The sequence below is a fragment of the Theobroma cacao genome, chromosome 8 (assembly GCF_053813885.1).
Source record: "Theobroma cacao isolate CCN51 chromosome 8, ASM5381388v1, whole genome shotgun sequence".
Classification (NCBI taxonomy): domain Eukaryota; kingdom Viridiplantae; phylum Streptophyta; class Magnoliopsida; order Malvales; family Malvaceae; genus Theobroma; species Theobroma cacao.
The window spans coordinates 5,624,276-5,639,608 of record NC_142646.1 but is presented as its reverse complement, the minus strand read 5'-3'; the positions used below and the strand labels follow the sequence as shown (position 1 = coordinate 5,639,608).

The 15,333-nt window shown below is 36.9% G+C and overlaps 2 protein-coding genes and 1 long non-coding RNA gene across 5 annotated transcripts; 2 read left to right on the top strand and 1 right to left on the bottom strand.

The window, feature by feature from the left end:
• Nucleotides 1-881: 881 nt before the first annotated feature.
• Nucleotides 882-7,641, top strand: LOC18592206 (sulfate transporter 1.3-like). Of its 3 annotated transcripts, XM_007018795.3 has the most exons (16): nucleotides 882-1,298; nucleotides 1,443-1,555; nucleotides 2,670-2,747; nucleotides 3,097-3,450; nucleotides 3,554-3,602; nucleotides 3,700-3,907; nucleotides 4,046-4,220; nucleotides 4,368-4,433; nucleotides 4,519-4,632; nucleotides 4,769-4,885; nucleotides 5,027-5,153; nucleotides 5,694-5,980; nucleotides 6,080-6,270; nucleotides 6,782-6,867; nucleotides 6,985-7,061; nucleotides 7,217-7,641. In XM_007018795.3, the coding sequence occupies exons 2-16, from the start codon at nucleotides 1,541-1,543 to the stop codon at nucleotides 7,358-7,360; spliced, it is 2,088 nt and encodes a 695-aa protein (XP_007018857.2). In that variant the 5' UTR covers nucleotides 882-1,298; nucleotides 1,443-1,540; the 3' UTR covers nucleotides 7,361-7,641. The 3 variants fall into 3 exon arrangements, with proteins under 3 accessions (XP_007018857.2, XP_017981688.1, XP_017981687.1); XM_018126199.2 differs by lacking the exon at nucleotides 2,670-2,747; XM_018126198.2 differs by lacking the exons at nucleotides 882-1,298; nucleotides 1,443-1,555; nucleotides 2,670-2,747 and adding an exon at nucleotides 2,866-2,886.
• LOC108663128 (uncharacterized) lies at nucleotides 3,096-7,323 on the bottom strand. Its single transcript, XR_016027882.1, has 2 exons — nucleotides 7,185-7,323; nucleotides 3,096-4,303 (listed from the first exon to the last, which is right to left on the bottom strand). It is a non-coding gene; the product is annotated as an uncharacterized LOC108663128 (long non-coding RNA).
• A 672-nt stretch (nucleotides 7,642-8,313) lies between the features above and the next one.
• LOC18592202 (tRNA modification GTPase) lies at nucleotides 8,314-14,163 on the top strand. The gene is made up of 10 exons (XM_018126327.2): nucleotides 8,314-10,167; nucleotides 10,264-10,583; nucleotides 10,746-10,884; nucleotides 11,164-11,285; nucleotides 11,403-11,606; nucleotides 11,983-12,042; nucleotides 12,277-12,415; nucleotides 13,111-13,229; nucleotides 13,357-13,575; nucleotides 13,751-14,163. The coding sequence occupies exons 1-10, from the start codon at nucleotides 9,990-9,992 to the stop codon at nucleotides 13,943-13,945; spliced, it is 1,695 nt and encodes a 564-aa protein (XP_017981816.1). The 5' UTR covers nucleotides 8,314-9,989; the 3' UTR covers nucleotides 13,946-14,163.
• Nucleotides 14,164-15,333: the final 1,170 nt, after the last annotated feature.

The window sequence follows — 15,333 nt, the reverse complement described above, 5'->3', positions numbered from 1 at the left end:
AATAATTAATTAGTTATGAATCATAAAAACTTATATGACTAAAAATAAAAAATAATAAAACTTAATTAAATGTAATAAAAAATAAAAATTTATTTAAAATTTTTTAAATAATTTAAAAATATTTTTTAGATATTATGGCTAATACAAAAGATCAACGGAGAAGGGAAACTGAATAGGATCTAATCAACAAATAAAAAAGAAAAAGATAGGATATAATCAAAGATTCAACACATTTTAATTGGTTTAGACTTTGTAGCCCATCTTATTTAATTTGAAAGTTCAACGTGCATATAGTCTTTGAAATCAATGTGACAAATCTTGTCTAGCCCTCTTCCTGTCCCCTACTTCAATCTTTTCAAAAAGATAAGGTCATTCGATTCTCAGTACATATCGATTCAATTATTCTTTTTTCTCTTTGGTCTATTTTTTGACGAGTTTCACTTGGTACATGGTGTTGTTAGAGTGAAATATGCCAAACAAATAATCATATCACATCATGTGATAATGAAAAACGAAACAAGTAGCAAGTGGAAGTCCCACCGAAAGGACAAGTTCACCTGGCTTAAATTGAACCAATAAGAACACAGCCCCAAAGCCAATAAATTCAAACATCCAAGTCCAAACCCTAATATCCTCCCATAAGTGAACCTACCCTACAACTCGTCCATGTTCAACCATTTTGGCGTAACGTCTGCCAACTATGTCAACCTCAAGGGCAAGGCCCCACTTTACGTAATTGTTGAATTTGACAAAGACAAAATCTAGTAAAGGTGGAGGCCACCTTCTTCTCTGACTTTCCTGGTAACTGACAAAACGTGGAAAGAAAAATTGGTGGTAGGAGCCGTAAATATCCTAGCAACTTGGCTTTGGTTCAAACTTTGGAACTTCCAAGACTGAAGCTAAAACTCAACTACTCCACGTTTAACTCAATCGATCCTATAACTAAGATTATGTAGAAGACAAGTTAACATAAACAAGAGCTTGGAGGGTTTCCATGTTGTATGGGTCAGTTTGGTGTCCGGGAGAAGTTGGAACTGTTGATTTTCTAGGCAAATGAGGCATGCCAAAAGCAATGTTTTCAGTTCCTATATTTTTTTTCCAAAAATATAGGATAGGAAAGGAAAAAAAAAAACAGAAAATGGCTAGAAAATGAATGGCAATGTTGGGTTCATTGAACCTGGACGAGATTTGGGTTCTTTCCTGTTGATCTTCTTCTAGCAGTGGTTTATTAGTTTATATATCAGAATCATTAAAAATGCAGAGAAAGAGGAGGACCATCAAGTGTGGGAAGCGAAAAGGTGAGCTTCTGGACTGATTTTGAGAGCACTACTACTTTTTTGGCATGTATAATTAGTTCCTTTGTTTTTGCCTTTTTCTTTTTGTCATATATGTTGTTCTTTTCATACCTTTTTATCTTTTGGTGTGCTTCTGGGAGCCTGCAGATTCTCTGGTGAAGTAAAAAGCTTTGAAAATCTTTAACAAGGTGGCTGGTTTGGGTGGGGTGGGTTCTTCCACTATCAATGGCTTCAATGTGAAGTATATGAAAAAAAGTGAGGTAGACTTGCTAGATTAGCCTTTATTCTCTGTCCTTAAAATGACATGCAATATGGAAAAATATATGCTCTTTGATATTTGAACATCATCTGGGTTTTTGGGGTTAAAAATAAGAATAAGTATTCCACATCAAATTGCTGCTGGTGCAATTTGAAGTTTTTAGGATTATGGAACTGCTTATTGATGCATTGAATCGGTTGACCATTCGAATAATTAATCAGGAATTATATTCTTTTGATCTGGTCAAGTTGCCTTTTAGATTTTTCCAAAGGGGCATAATTGAATTTCTTTTCCAACTTTTATGTAGTTCTTTAGTATGTTACTCTCTTTTAATTAATTCTTTTCTGGGTATAGCATATTTTTCCAGTGACCCATTTTTTGAAAGGAAAATTCTATCTGCTGGTCCATTAATTGGAACAGTACTTGTAATAGTGGAGTTGCGGCCATGGATGGTATTGTTACATTTCATGAAACTGGTTAGAAAATTTTTTGTTTGTTTGTGTTTTCAATTTTACAGTCCATGTCAAAAGAGAAACTAAGTAACAGTTTGAGTCCAGTAACAGTTTAAGGCGGGGGGGCTTACTTCAAAATGCGACCTTTGAGAATACATCAGAGATGACTTCATCCAATTAAAACCAAAAGTTCTCTTTCTAACAGCTGGTTTTGATCCACATAAGCTACATTTTTCTTCGCTTTATTACTTTTCTGATTTAATATTAGCAGAACCGCCATCTATGTGGTGTTATTTCTGCTTGTATGTTTCTCTGAAACTTTTCATTATAATTATAAGAAGAAAAATATACATAAAAAGACACACAGAAAGAGGTGGCTAAAGTCTCTGCTTTCCTGCCTGCGCTGCCACTTTGCATACAAGTCAACAGCTTTATAAACTGCATATTTTATTCAATAAGCACCACAATTATGAAAGAGATTATCTTTTGCTTACATCAATGGCTAGGTATTGAATAATCTCTGTGTTGGTTGGCTGTAATATTAAAATTTGGTACCACTTGGTTGTCTGTCACGTAAGTGACATGTAAGAGATCCAGATCCATACATTATTGCTGTTTAATTCTCTCTTTTATCTTGTAAAGTTTGACCTGAAAACCTTTCAGGACTTATTTAAGCAAGATCTTCCTTCTTCCAAGTACAACAAGTCTTTGCAGTCTCTAAACCTCCATCCACTTTCTTTGGTTAGCTTCTAATTTCTTTATCACTCTTAGCTCAACAGATTTTACTTGGTTATGTCGGCATCTTCGCTCCATTCCAATGCCATGAAATATATTCACCTTCTATGGATGGGTTGAGCAGTTCATGAACTGTGAGCCTAACGTGATGTTCTGTTCTTAAATGTCAAAGCTCTGTTAGTAAATTTAACGCAATGTTTACATGTAATAACATATGAAAAACTATGAATTAGTTTGTATAATGTTTCTCATGGTTTGCACGGGTTCAAGCTTTTTCTATATCTCTTGGTATTAATGGGCAGCAAGAACAAGCATTGCCTTCTTTCTGATCAGGCTCATTTTTCCTGTTGTACAGATAAGTGACATGGCTTCTCAGGCTCATTCAAATGTTGAGGAGGGTGAAACAAAAGAGATGGACATTAGAAGCCTGTCATCCTCACACTACTCTGTGTATAACACACAGTATCTTCACAAGGTAGGAGTTCCCCCTAAGCAAAACCTCTTCAGGGAATTCACAGCCACTGTGAAAGAAACATTCTTCCATGATGATCCTCTGCGTCCCTTCAAGGATCAACCAAGGTCTCGAAAGTTTATCCTAGGCATCCAGGCCATTTTCCCCATTCTTGAATGGGCAAGGGGTTACAGCTGGAGAAAACTTAGAGGTGATCTCATTGCTGGACTGACTATTGCAAGTCTCTGCATTCCTCAGGTAGATTACCTATGCTTCAAAAACATACATAGGGAGGCTAGAGAACCTCCAATAATTTTCATGTCCAGTCAAATTTAACTATTCAGTCTCCTTGGAAAAACAGGATATTGGTTATGCAAAGCTAGCAAACTTGGATCCACAGTATGGGCTTTGTAAGTTTCCACGTTATTTATCATCACCTCACATTGTTTAAGTATCATCTTTTTGGCTTTGTCTAAAGGTTTTTATTATTTATCTTAACCATTGAAGACTCCAGCCTTGTTCCACCATTGATTTATGCCTTCATGGGAAGTTCAAGAGATATTGCCATTGGACCAGTCGCTGTGGTATCTCTTTTACTGGGGACTATGCTTTCAAGTGAGATTGACCCCATCAAAAATAAAGCTGAGTATCGGAGGCTTGCATTTACGGCTACCTTTTTTGCTGGGATTACTCAAGCAACTCTTGGTTTTCTCAGGTAATTGTGTATAGTCAAGGAAGTCTGATGACAGCTGCCCATAATGCTTTTTTCTGTTAACTTTGTGTTTCTCATATTTTTATGGATCCTTTACGGCTTCTAGCATTCACTAAACAAACTTTTGAAACAAATTATTAGGTTGGGCTTTTTGATTGACTTCCTGTCCCATGCTGCCATTGTGGGGTTTATGGCTGGAGCTGCTGTCACAATTGCCCTCCAACAGCTTAAGGGTCTTCTTGGTATAAAAGACTTCACAAAGAAATCAGATATTATTTCTGTAATGAACTCCGTATGGGGCAACGTCCACCACGGAGTAAGCAGCCCTCCATCTCTCCCCTTTTTTGAAAAAATGTGTTTTTTTATTTTCTCCTTTGAAGAGGAGTTGCAACCTGCAACCTGAAGAATTTCAACCAATTTCTCGTCATTTCAGTTACTAAATTTACATAATACAACTTTGCAGTGGAACTGGCAGACTATACTGATTGGAGTTAGCTTTTTATCTTTCCTTCTGTTTGCCAAGTACATTGTAAGAGCCTCTAATTCTTATTTTTGTTTTTTAATTATAACAAGCTTGTGACCATTTGCTAACTTTTACATGCTTTGAGAAATAGGGAAAGTCGAACAGGAAATTATTCTGGGTGCCTGCAATAGCTCCATTGATATCTGTTATTCTCTCCACCTTTTTTGTTTATATAACGCATGCAGAAAAGAAAGGAGTTCAGATTGTAAGCACCTTTTCTTTAACCTCTAATAATCTCTTAGTAAAAAACTGCAATTTAGTAGTTCCAGTGATGGCAGAAATTATAGTAGTTTTTGTAATGAGTACTGACAGCAGCACCACTGTTTTTCCCTTGTGTGCAGGTGAAGCAAATTGAGAAAGGAATCAATCCCTCATCTGTGCATCAAATTTATTTCAGTGGTGACTATCTTCTAAAAGGTTTGAAGATTGGTGTCGTGGCTGGTATGATAGCATTGACGGTAAGCCAACTGTTTTTTCTATCCACTTCACTAACCAAGAAAATTGATTATGACATTGTATCTAAATAGACCTTCCATGTTTCCTTCCTTCTTTTTTTTTTTTTTTTTTTGGTGGGGGGGGGGGGGTGGTTAATTTATCAGGAAGCTGTAGCCATTGGAAGAACTTTTGCTTCAAAGAAAGACTATCAAATAAATGGAAACAAAGAAATGGTGGCACTGGGAGCAATGAATGTCGTTGGTTCAATGACTTCCTGCTATGTGGCCACAGGTGAGAAGGGAGAACATGTTTATTTATGTCAACCTACTCACTTTTGCACTCAAAGTTCATACTACTTAAACTAACAAAAAGCATATGTATTTTATAAAAATATCAGAACTTCTTTTCTTTTGAAGCTACATGTTAAATCATGCATGTACAATATCAATAATTGACTGTAACATTTTACATTTGCAGCTTGTTAAATCTTCTTTTTTTGATAATGTATTAAATCTTTTTAATTATTTGTCAATGAGAATCAGATATAGTGACAATATAGATGCACAGAGAGAGAGAGAGAGAGAGAGAGAAAGAGAGAGAGAGAGAGAGAGAGAGAGAGAGAGAATGTATTGATGAATGCAAAGGTTCAAGCAAGTAAAATGATGTGATATGTATATATACATATATATATATATATATATATATATATATATATATATATATATATGGATGAGAAAGGGGAAGATCCTAATGGTTTAACCTCTTGTTCTATTTTCTGTAAATGATTCTATTGGTATGTAACTGATGATATTATTCCTTCATTACTTTCAGGTTCATTTTCTCGATCAGCAGTAAATTACATGGCTGGGTGCGAAACTGCAGTCTCTAATATCATTATGTCCTGTGTTGTATTTCTAACCTTAGAATTCATAACACCTCTTTTCAAGTACACCCCAAATGCTATTCTCGCTTCCATCATCATATCTGCTGTGATTGGGCTTATCGATGTTCCGGCAGCAATTTTAATATGGAAGATTGATAAATTTGATTTTGTTGCATGCCTGGGAGCATTTCTTGGAGTAGTCTTTTCATCAGTTGAGATAGGCCTCTTAATTGCTGTAAGAAGATAGATGTCCACTAACTAAAATTCCTGAAGATGAACTGTAGGCTATTTATCTGTTTGATTTTTACTCTGTTGTCACTGAATTTCATGGCAGGTCACAATATCCTTTGCTAAAATCCTCTTACAAGTTACTAGGCCTCGAACTGCTATTCTTGGGAAGCTCCCTAGGACTTCTGTGTACCGAAATATCCAACAATATCCAGAAGCAGCTAAAGTTCTAGGGCTTCTGATCGTGAGAGTTGATTCTGCTATTTACTTTTCCAACTCTAATTATGTCAAGGAGAGGTACATGATTCTTAGCCTGTCTCTCATACTCAATTATATAGGTTTCATTTAAGGGAAGGTATTCTACAACTCATGATCAATATCTAGGCAATTGCTGGTAAATCATCTCATGAGAACCAGGCTTCAAGGTCTGGGTTTGGTTGAAACTAGCAAACTTATATATAAATTCTTGAGTTGTGGCTAAACCAATATAGAACTTAGCATGTCTATAGATCCTGTGAGGAGAAAGCTAGCAATGGCAGTGGCATGCAAGAGGAACAATCAAACTTATAATTATTAGAGACAACAGACAACATAAATTTTCTTCTCTGGGTAAATCGAACTATTTTCACTTGGTACAAGGCTGAAAGTCTTGAGTTCTTTCTCTGTGTAGTAAAATGTTTCAAGCCATGACCTTTAAAGTGTACTATTAATATATTAGAGTTGTGATAGGTTTCAATGTTTTAGAATTTGGCTGAATCAGCCAGGTTTCAATTAGAATTCAAGATGCTCAAAGTCAACATCCTTGCAGGATACTGAGATGGTTGATGGATGAAGAAGAGCTAGTGAAAGCTGCATGCCAGCCAACAATCCAGTTTTTGATAGTTGAGATGTCACGTAAGAATTCTCTACTGGTGTTTTAAGAATTGTTTGTCTTATATTCTAGCTTACTGTCTTTGTTTGCTGTTTAAGCTCACTTTTCCTAATGTCCTTTGTGTGTGTGTGTACGTGTAGCTGTGACTGACATTGATACCAGTGGCATCCATGCCTTGGAAGAATTACACAGGAGTCTAGGGAAAAAAGGTGTTCAGGTAAAACAAATACTGGCTCAAATAAAAATATATATGATGCAACAAAATCTACCTTTAGCTACAGACTATAGTTAACAGAAGAACATAAACTACCTTAAAAACAACAAAGTTCAATAGCTTTACCAGTTACCTCAGGTGCCTGCATTTTCTTACAGCTTATTCTGGCAAATCCTGGACCAACGGTGATTGACAAGCTTCATGCTTCAGATTTTGCAAATTTAATTGGTGAAGACAGGATCTTCCTGACTGTTTCAGATGCAGTTTCATCATGTTCCCCAAAACTGGTGGAAGAAGTATGAACAACGAGAAATGTTGCTGTATAACAGAAATGAGAGCAGATATACATGTGCAGTAGTGAGAGAGGGATCTCAGATGCAGCTCAATAATGAAGGGGCCAATTATAAAGATGGTTCAAGTGGGGTGGCTGAGATCATGTATAGTCCAGAGGGACAAAACACAAGTGTACAATGTGCTTGGGGATAAGGTTTAGGTTTTAAATTTGCAAATATGTCTATATATATATATTATCCAATGTTTTTTCTTTTCCTGTTAACCTATGGAATCACACATCAAAATCAAAGGGTTTTGTATGCTTTTCAGGAATTTTGATTCCTCTTAATATACACTTTTATCACTTCCATGGGAGAAAAAAATAGCAAATGAATGAATTAAGTGGGAATCACTTGTTCCCACAAATTACAATTCCACGAATTAATTGAAGTTTTATCTGATAGGGGCCAGTATCTTCACCCATTCTTTTATAATAAACGTATTGCATTTGATTAAAATAAGTGATTATGAAGATGAATTATGAAGGTTCATTGATTGAAACTTGACCAAACTTTTTGAAACCCGCTTTATATTAAAATCCAATCATGTTTACTAATTTAAAGTGGTGACGTACTCGAGAGTTCTGTTTCCATGAGGTAAGACGAGCTACACTTATTGTAGGCAAGAACTTAGACGTTAGTGTAGCTAGATTCATAAAGAACCCCGACCCACGTTCATATTTATATAAAGAAAGGTTTGTCCTTAATAAAGTAGAAAGATTCTAGCACGCCATTTTATTCTTTTTTAACTCCATTGGGCAGCTTTGTGGATAGAGTACTTTCATTAGCATCTAGCTGTGGCCCCATATCGGATTTCCTTCAGTAATTTCCAGTGCCACTACAGGTACTTGATACCATGGTTGAAACTAGAGAGTGGCTTGGAGTAAATTGATTTTGCAGAGGAACGCCTAGCAAATAAATGTTTCTGTCAACCTTAGACATAATCTATTTGCAAATGTTGGTATGGTCTTGTCGAGGAAATTTGCAAACACATCCAGCTTGTTGTCAACAAAAATCTTGTCACTTTAGTTGGTTGGTGTGTGGTGCCTTGTTTTTCAATGGTGGGGATCTCTTGGACGGTACCAAATTCTGTTGAGGTTTTTATTCATTAGAGGCACGACTGATTTTGTTGTGCTAACTCGAGAACTAGGTCTCTTGCGGTATTTGATGCTTTTTAATGGTGCTTGTAGCTAACAAGAAATGATTCTGTATTTAGTGAAAAAGTCTGAGATGGGAAGAAAATTTTCATTTTGATTAAAATGCGTTTCATGTTTTGGATTAAAGCTAATGAAGGAAGCGAAGCAAGTGATGAGATTGGTTCTTGGTCAATCCCATGACAATCCAATCTTTCCCAAACTTCTAATCAGTCCTGAATAGTAATATCATGGGTTTTCCCTGTTGATAATGAGCTGAAGCTTAACGTTTGGCGTCTTGATTAGAGAGGAACCGAGAGCTTTTGAATCTGGTGGTATATTAAGAAATACTAATGGGTCCGACTTTAGGAGTCGGGGATTCAAACTTTACTGAATTGATGGTCATTAACAACGCAATTCAATTATGTACTTCAACATAATGAGTCGGTTCAAAAAGATTTGATTATCGAGTCATATTCTTAGATCAAAATTTTTTAGATACGGAGAAACATCTTCGCTCTTGGGATATGTGATGCATCAGTAGTGAAATTGACAACTTTCGTAAACTGAATGAAGATATCGTGTTTGTTCACACCTTCCGTGAGGCGAATTCCATGGCCGATTCTCCAACCAAATTTGGGGTGGATAACGTCGAAATTTTCTTTACATGATGGTGAAAGTGGAGGACCTGTTTTGTGTCACTGCTCCTCCTTTTTCTGGTGTATGCTTCTGTTTCGGTTCACTGTTTCCAGGTGAGAGTATGTTGGTTTCTGTTACTTTCAGCTGGAAATCTGTTGTTTCTTTTTCTTCTTCAGGCGTCGTTGGTCCTTCACAGTCGGGTTGATTGCTAAGCCCCTTGTGTGGACTTAATTTGGGTGTGTTCTTGTTGCTCATGTCTCTGTTATCATGACTTACGACCAGTTCTTGTATCAATCCCTTGATAGTTACTAAAATCTCACTTGACTGAGAAAAAAAGAAATACGTTATATGGTTGGAAGAACTTCTTCACATTAGCATGTCCAGTAGGCTTGAAAGCCTTCGAATCTAACTATTACTCAAAAAACAGTTATGATAAAATTGTGAAAGCCAACCAAACATCAAACACCAGAAGAAACCAACAGCAGAAATAGGGGGAAAAAAATCAAATAACTCAGGAAAGAGAAATGAGAAAAACCAACTCTTACAACATTTGTATACAATCATGCGTAGAAGTTTGTTCATCAGAAATGGTATTAAAGCTCTCGAAATGGCGGCCCTGAAAGGCTTTTGGTAGTATGATGGTTGCTTGTCGGCTAGCGCTCCCAGATTGGGGCATGGGAAAGGCCCAGAATGAAACCAGCTAAGCTTGGCCCAAGGACACATTCAGAAAAAAAAAGATATGCTGTTTGTGGATCCTCCTCTTGCTTTTAGCTACCCGATAATACAGTCGCCGGTGAAAAATCAGACACAAAAGAGACTGAAAAAGAATGGCTTTACTCCCATCTGTCCGTGCCATTATCACTCACTTTTACAGACCAACAAAACCGCCTCCTCGACTGCCCTTATCCTCTCTATTCTTCCCCAAAAAGCTATCTTTTCTCTTCCATCTCTCCCCTAAACCCCAAGCCCTCAAACCCCTTAAACCCCTTGCCTCCGCTCGCCAAGGTTCTTCATCTCTCTCAAACCCCCCAAAAAATTCTTTTTTTTTTTCTCAGATTCACTTCCAGATATAACTACCCATTTCGCCTTTTTCCTTCGCAGAGACCACTTTCGTCTCCAACAACGATGACCGCTTGGTGGGTTTTGGTTCAGTGAATCAGGGCGACGCAATTAAGACCCAGAGCTCGACCAGCACCATTGCAGCCATTGTCACTTCTTTAGGAGGCCCTCCTGCAGCCGTTGGCATTGTTCGTTTGTCTGGTCCCACCGCTGTCGATATCGCCGGCCGTGTCTTTTTTCCGGCCAAGAAGAAGAAGAAGCAGGAGAAGAGTTTTGATTCAGGTTCAGCATCTTGGAGACCTACCAGTCATGTTGTTGAGTATGGCGTCGTTTTGGACTCTCGAGGGAATGTAGTTGATGAGGTTTAGTTTTATAAAATTGACTTTATTTTTGTTAAATCTTTACCGGGTTTTTGTTTTCTTTGTTATTGGAGTTGGGACTTGGGATATGGATGGCAAAGTTGGCATTTTCGTTTTAAGTTTTTCTTTTTCTTTTTGTTTAAATAGTGTTCTTTTGTTTTTAAGGTTTTAGCTGTGCCAATGCTGGCTCCTAAATCATATACTCGTGAAGATGTGGTTGAGCTTCAGTGTCATGGGAGTGAAGTGTGTCTGCGTCGTGTGTTGAAGGCTTGTTTAGAAGCTGGAGCAAGGCTTGCTGAACCAGGTTGGTTGGCATGTTATGTAGAATTTATGTGGCTTTTCTAACTGTTAGATAGAATTTTAAATCATTTGATACATATAATCCTTGTTTGATTAAAAGCCAAGTACTCCGAACTTGGATTTCTTGTTTACTTTTCTATAGTTCGAATGTCATGCCCTTGAAAACATGCTTTTCTAGATGGCTTCTTCTACCTCCTCTTAAAGAGGCATTGGGGATATTCTCGTACATGCATCGTTTGTCAAAACATTTCCTCATCTTTTGTTTTTTTCCCTCTTTTTTTAGGCGAGTTTACCCTCCGTGCATTCCTAAATGGTCGCTTAGATCTTTCCCAAGCTGAAAATGTTGGAAAACTAATTTCAGCTAAGTCTGTTGGTGCCGCTGATGCAGCTTTGGCAGGAATTCAGGCATGTTTCACCTTTAGAATGCTGTTGTTTTTTACCTTTGAATTTTCCATAGTGCTTTTAACCAATCGTTGGTAGGCAGTGTGACTAACAACACTGAAGAGCTTGGCTGTTTGACAGGGAGGCTTCTGTTCTTTAGTCAGATTATTGCGAGGACAGTGCATTGAGTTGCTTACTGAGATAGAGGCTCGTTTAGATTTTGAGGATGAGATGCCACCACTAGATTTCAACCTAGTTATGGATAGAATACATGCCATGTCACAAGATGTAGAGCATGCGCTGGAGACTGCCAATTATGATAAGCTTCTGCAATCAGGATTGCAGGTAAAATCTCCAAGGACTCAGAGATCTTTGAATGTATATGAAGTGGAAAACTTTATGTCTGTGAGTTCAATTGCAGAAAGCTGGTCTTATTCATAATTCACAATTTATACCCCAATACATATCACAAAAGTGTCGGTAAAAAAGAAAACATATCAGTAAAGCATCAGAGCAGTTTCCAACTTTTGATCATTCAGTCGGATCTTATTATGTCTATCAGTCATTTCTTGTTTTTTGATAGTAAGATACTTGGAGCTTTTTGTCTATACATGCATAGACATAGTATATGCATTTTATCTTTAAGATTAATTATTACTAATGCAGTTGCCTCCATTTTATGAATTTCTGTTTTCTAATTTTCTTATTCAAAATCTTGCAGATAGCAATTGTTGGCCGTCCAAATGTTGGGAAGTCAAGCCTCCTTAATGCATGGAGCAAAGTATGTTGCACCCCCCCCCCCCCCCCCCCCCCCCCAAATTTTCTTCCTATTGCATCATTTATTAATATGGCCATTAGTCAGTTTTGGTCTGGTCATCACGTCTGTGTTACATCATTTAAACTTTTTGTTTGACATGTGAGATCGTAGTCCTTTCATTTGCTCACGGGTTCTTTCACATAAAAATGGCATGGCATGGCATCTTATTCAACTCTATGCATTACTTTTAGCGTGCAGAGTGAGAGGGCTATAGTTACAGATATTGCGGGAACCACTCGGGATGTGGTGGAAGCCAGTGTTACTGTTTCTGGTGTCCCTGTAACACTTCTTGATACTGCAGGCATCAGGGAAACTGATGACATTGTGGAGAAGATGGGTAAGAATTTTCTCCTTGCCTGACTCTAATCCCAAAAAGGCTCATTTAATTTACAAGCATCAAGTAGGAGTATGCAAGTTGATTGTTACTAGATTATGCTTTTTGCATAAGAAAGTTGGTTCCTACAAAAATATCTTTGATTCAACTGCCAGTCTCTTAAACCCACTGATAAGGAAAATATTATTCTGGCTCATATTGGAAATTCAATGAATGAGCCTCTCTTTTGGTGGTCAGAGGACTGGGCTATACTCTGTATTTTGTCAGTTCCTATCATGAAACCTCCAAATTCCTAGCAAAGATGCGATTTGTTTCTTCTAGGTCTTCTTTGTGCTGCATAGAGAGTATCATTAAGCTTGCTGGCTTGTTTTGGCTTATCAATTATGCTTTGGGGATTACGAAGCTTGATATCACCGTGTTGCTGGTAATGCCATGCAAGACACAATTTGGTTTGATTACTCTGAAGTGTACAGGACCTCAATGCTTTTCCTTTCATTGAGTGAAGAAATTTGGTGTGTTTAATTTTAAACTCTGTGATAGCAAGTAGGGAGTGTTTGAGATATTCTTTGCCTTTCGGAGCAGTTGATTAAGTATTATTTGAGTAATTCTATTCAAAATTGGAAGTTAATTTTTTGCTTTAGGGTTCTTGTTTTAATATGTTGATAATTACTTAGATTTGTGTGACTGTTTTGTTCTAGGTGTGGAGAGATCTGTAGCAGTTGCTATGGGTGCTGATGTCATTATCATGACAGTTAGTGCACTTGATGGATGGACTGTGGAAGATACCAAACTTCTTGAGAGGATTCAATCCAATAAGGTAAGCTTGTGGCATTGTGGTTAATATCTACCAATCTTGCTACTTTTTCCATTTTATAAGTACTTTATCCGATGAATTAAACTTCTTTGAGTACATACTGTAATTGGTTGTTATTTTGGTGGTTCAGAGATCAACATCCATCCCAATGATTCTAGTGATCAATAAAATAGACTGTGCTTCGTCTGCTTGCTCTGATTGGGTGGATAGAGAAGCCAAGTCTTTCACTAAGCATGTCTTTACATGCGCCATCACTGGTCAAGGAATACGAGATCTGGAGAAATCAATCTCAGAGATTGTTGGCCTAAATCAGATTCCTGCAAGAGGACGTAGATGGACTGTAAACCAGGTTAGCATATTTAGACTGCCTATTTGGCTATTTTGCTTTTATGGCAACCATAGTTCCATATTCGTTTCTCAAGAATCTGGGATCCACAGTTTTGAGCTTATAACTGCTCCATATCACACGCTCTGATGTTGATTCTGACTGTTCATTGTAAAATATCTTCTTGTGATTTTCTCAGAGACAATGTGAACAGCTCATGCGTGCCAAGGAGGCTTTTGTTAGATTAAAATCATCAATAAAGGAGGAACTGCCTCTTGATTTTTGGACAATTGATTTAAAGGATGCCGCATTGGCCCTTGGCCAGATAAGTGGAGAAGACATCTCCGAGGAGATTTTATCCAACATTTTTGGCAAGTTCTGTATAGGTAAATAGATGGATTTTTTGTGTAGTACTACTGTAACTGGTTCACGTAAAGCATAAATTTTGCGGCTAATTTATTCTTTCTTGTATTATTTGGTCTAATTGACGGTATCAACAAACAATTAAATCAAACCAACTATATACTATTCGAGGATGCCGTTGGGGATGATCATGTTGACTGAATTTGGGCGGATTTTTCTTCGATTGAAAGCAATTCTTGATTTTAAGTATCTTAAATCCAACATATTTTCGATAATGTTTTCTTGATTGGGGACCAAAACTGTTGAAGGGGAAGGTTAGAGTGGGTGCCCCAAAATTGTTTAAACAAGTGAGAAGACAGTGACGAAATGCCATGAAAACCAATCATTTACACTTTCCCATGCTTTCTTAAAACGGTACAGTTAATGGCTCCCTGGTTCTTTAGTCAATTTCTAGTCTTCGTGGTATTGCTACTTGTAGTTAATATTTCTTTGTAATCATCTTGTGGGTGCATGGTTTATTTATAAACGGAAGGAAGTGCACGGAGTCAAAAAGTGAGACAACGCCATGGCCGGCCTTTGGACGGTAATGGCCAAGGGGTAATATCTAGAACAATGAATTAATGTTGGAGAACCAACAAATTAGACGGCTTTGCGACCTTTTATATTAATCAGTATTCATCTTTGTGAAAAGAGTAGCAAATCTATTGCAGCCAACCAGAAATGTGCCTCAGCGTCAAAAGACAACTCACAAGAGGAGAAGTGGAAGAGATAGAAAAGAGAAAGAAAGCAAAGGAGAAGGAGAAGAGAGCCAAGGAGAAGGAGAGAAGGAAGAGAGAAGAAAAGGAAAAGAAGGAGAAGGAGAGGAAGAATCGACTACGAAAGGAGATGCAGAGGAAAGAAGAAAAAGAGAAGATGAAGAAACAAGAATTGAAGAGAAAAGAAAGAGAGAAGAAGGAAAAACTACGTCACAAGATGAAGAAAAAATGATGATAATTATCACCAGTCCTGCCATGTTCTACATTTTTTTTTCTCTAGTTTGCTAGAATATAACATTTTTCTTTAGTTATACATAAACACTATCTTTGGATAAAATATGTAGCACTATTATATATTGGATTTGAAAATTAAGCTGATTTAGTTTGTCTCATTATAGAAAAAAAAAATAACTTGTAAATGAAGAATACGCTGTATTTTTCGATTCTTCAATGAAAATTTTAAAGATTCAATGTGTAAAATAAAATACGTTGTATTTTTTAATTTTTACAAAATAGATTTTGATTTTTATTTCTTTTGCTATACTAAAGTTGAGTGGTCAAAATTACTACAAAATACATTGAATTTAAACATAAAGAGAGGAGATCGATGCAAAAGTATGATTAAAATATGCTAATTCTAATAATCCTAAATATTTATAACTTA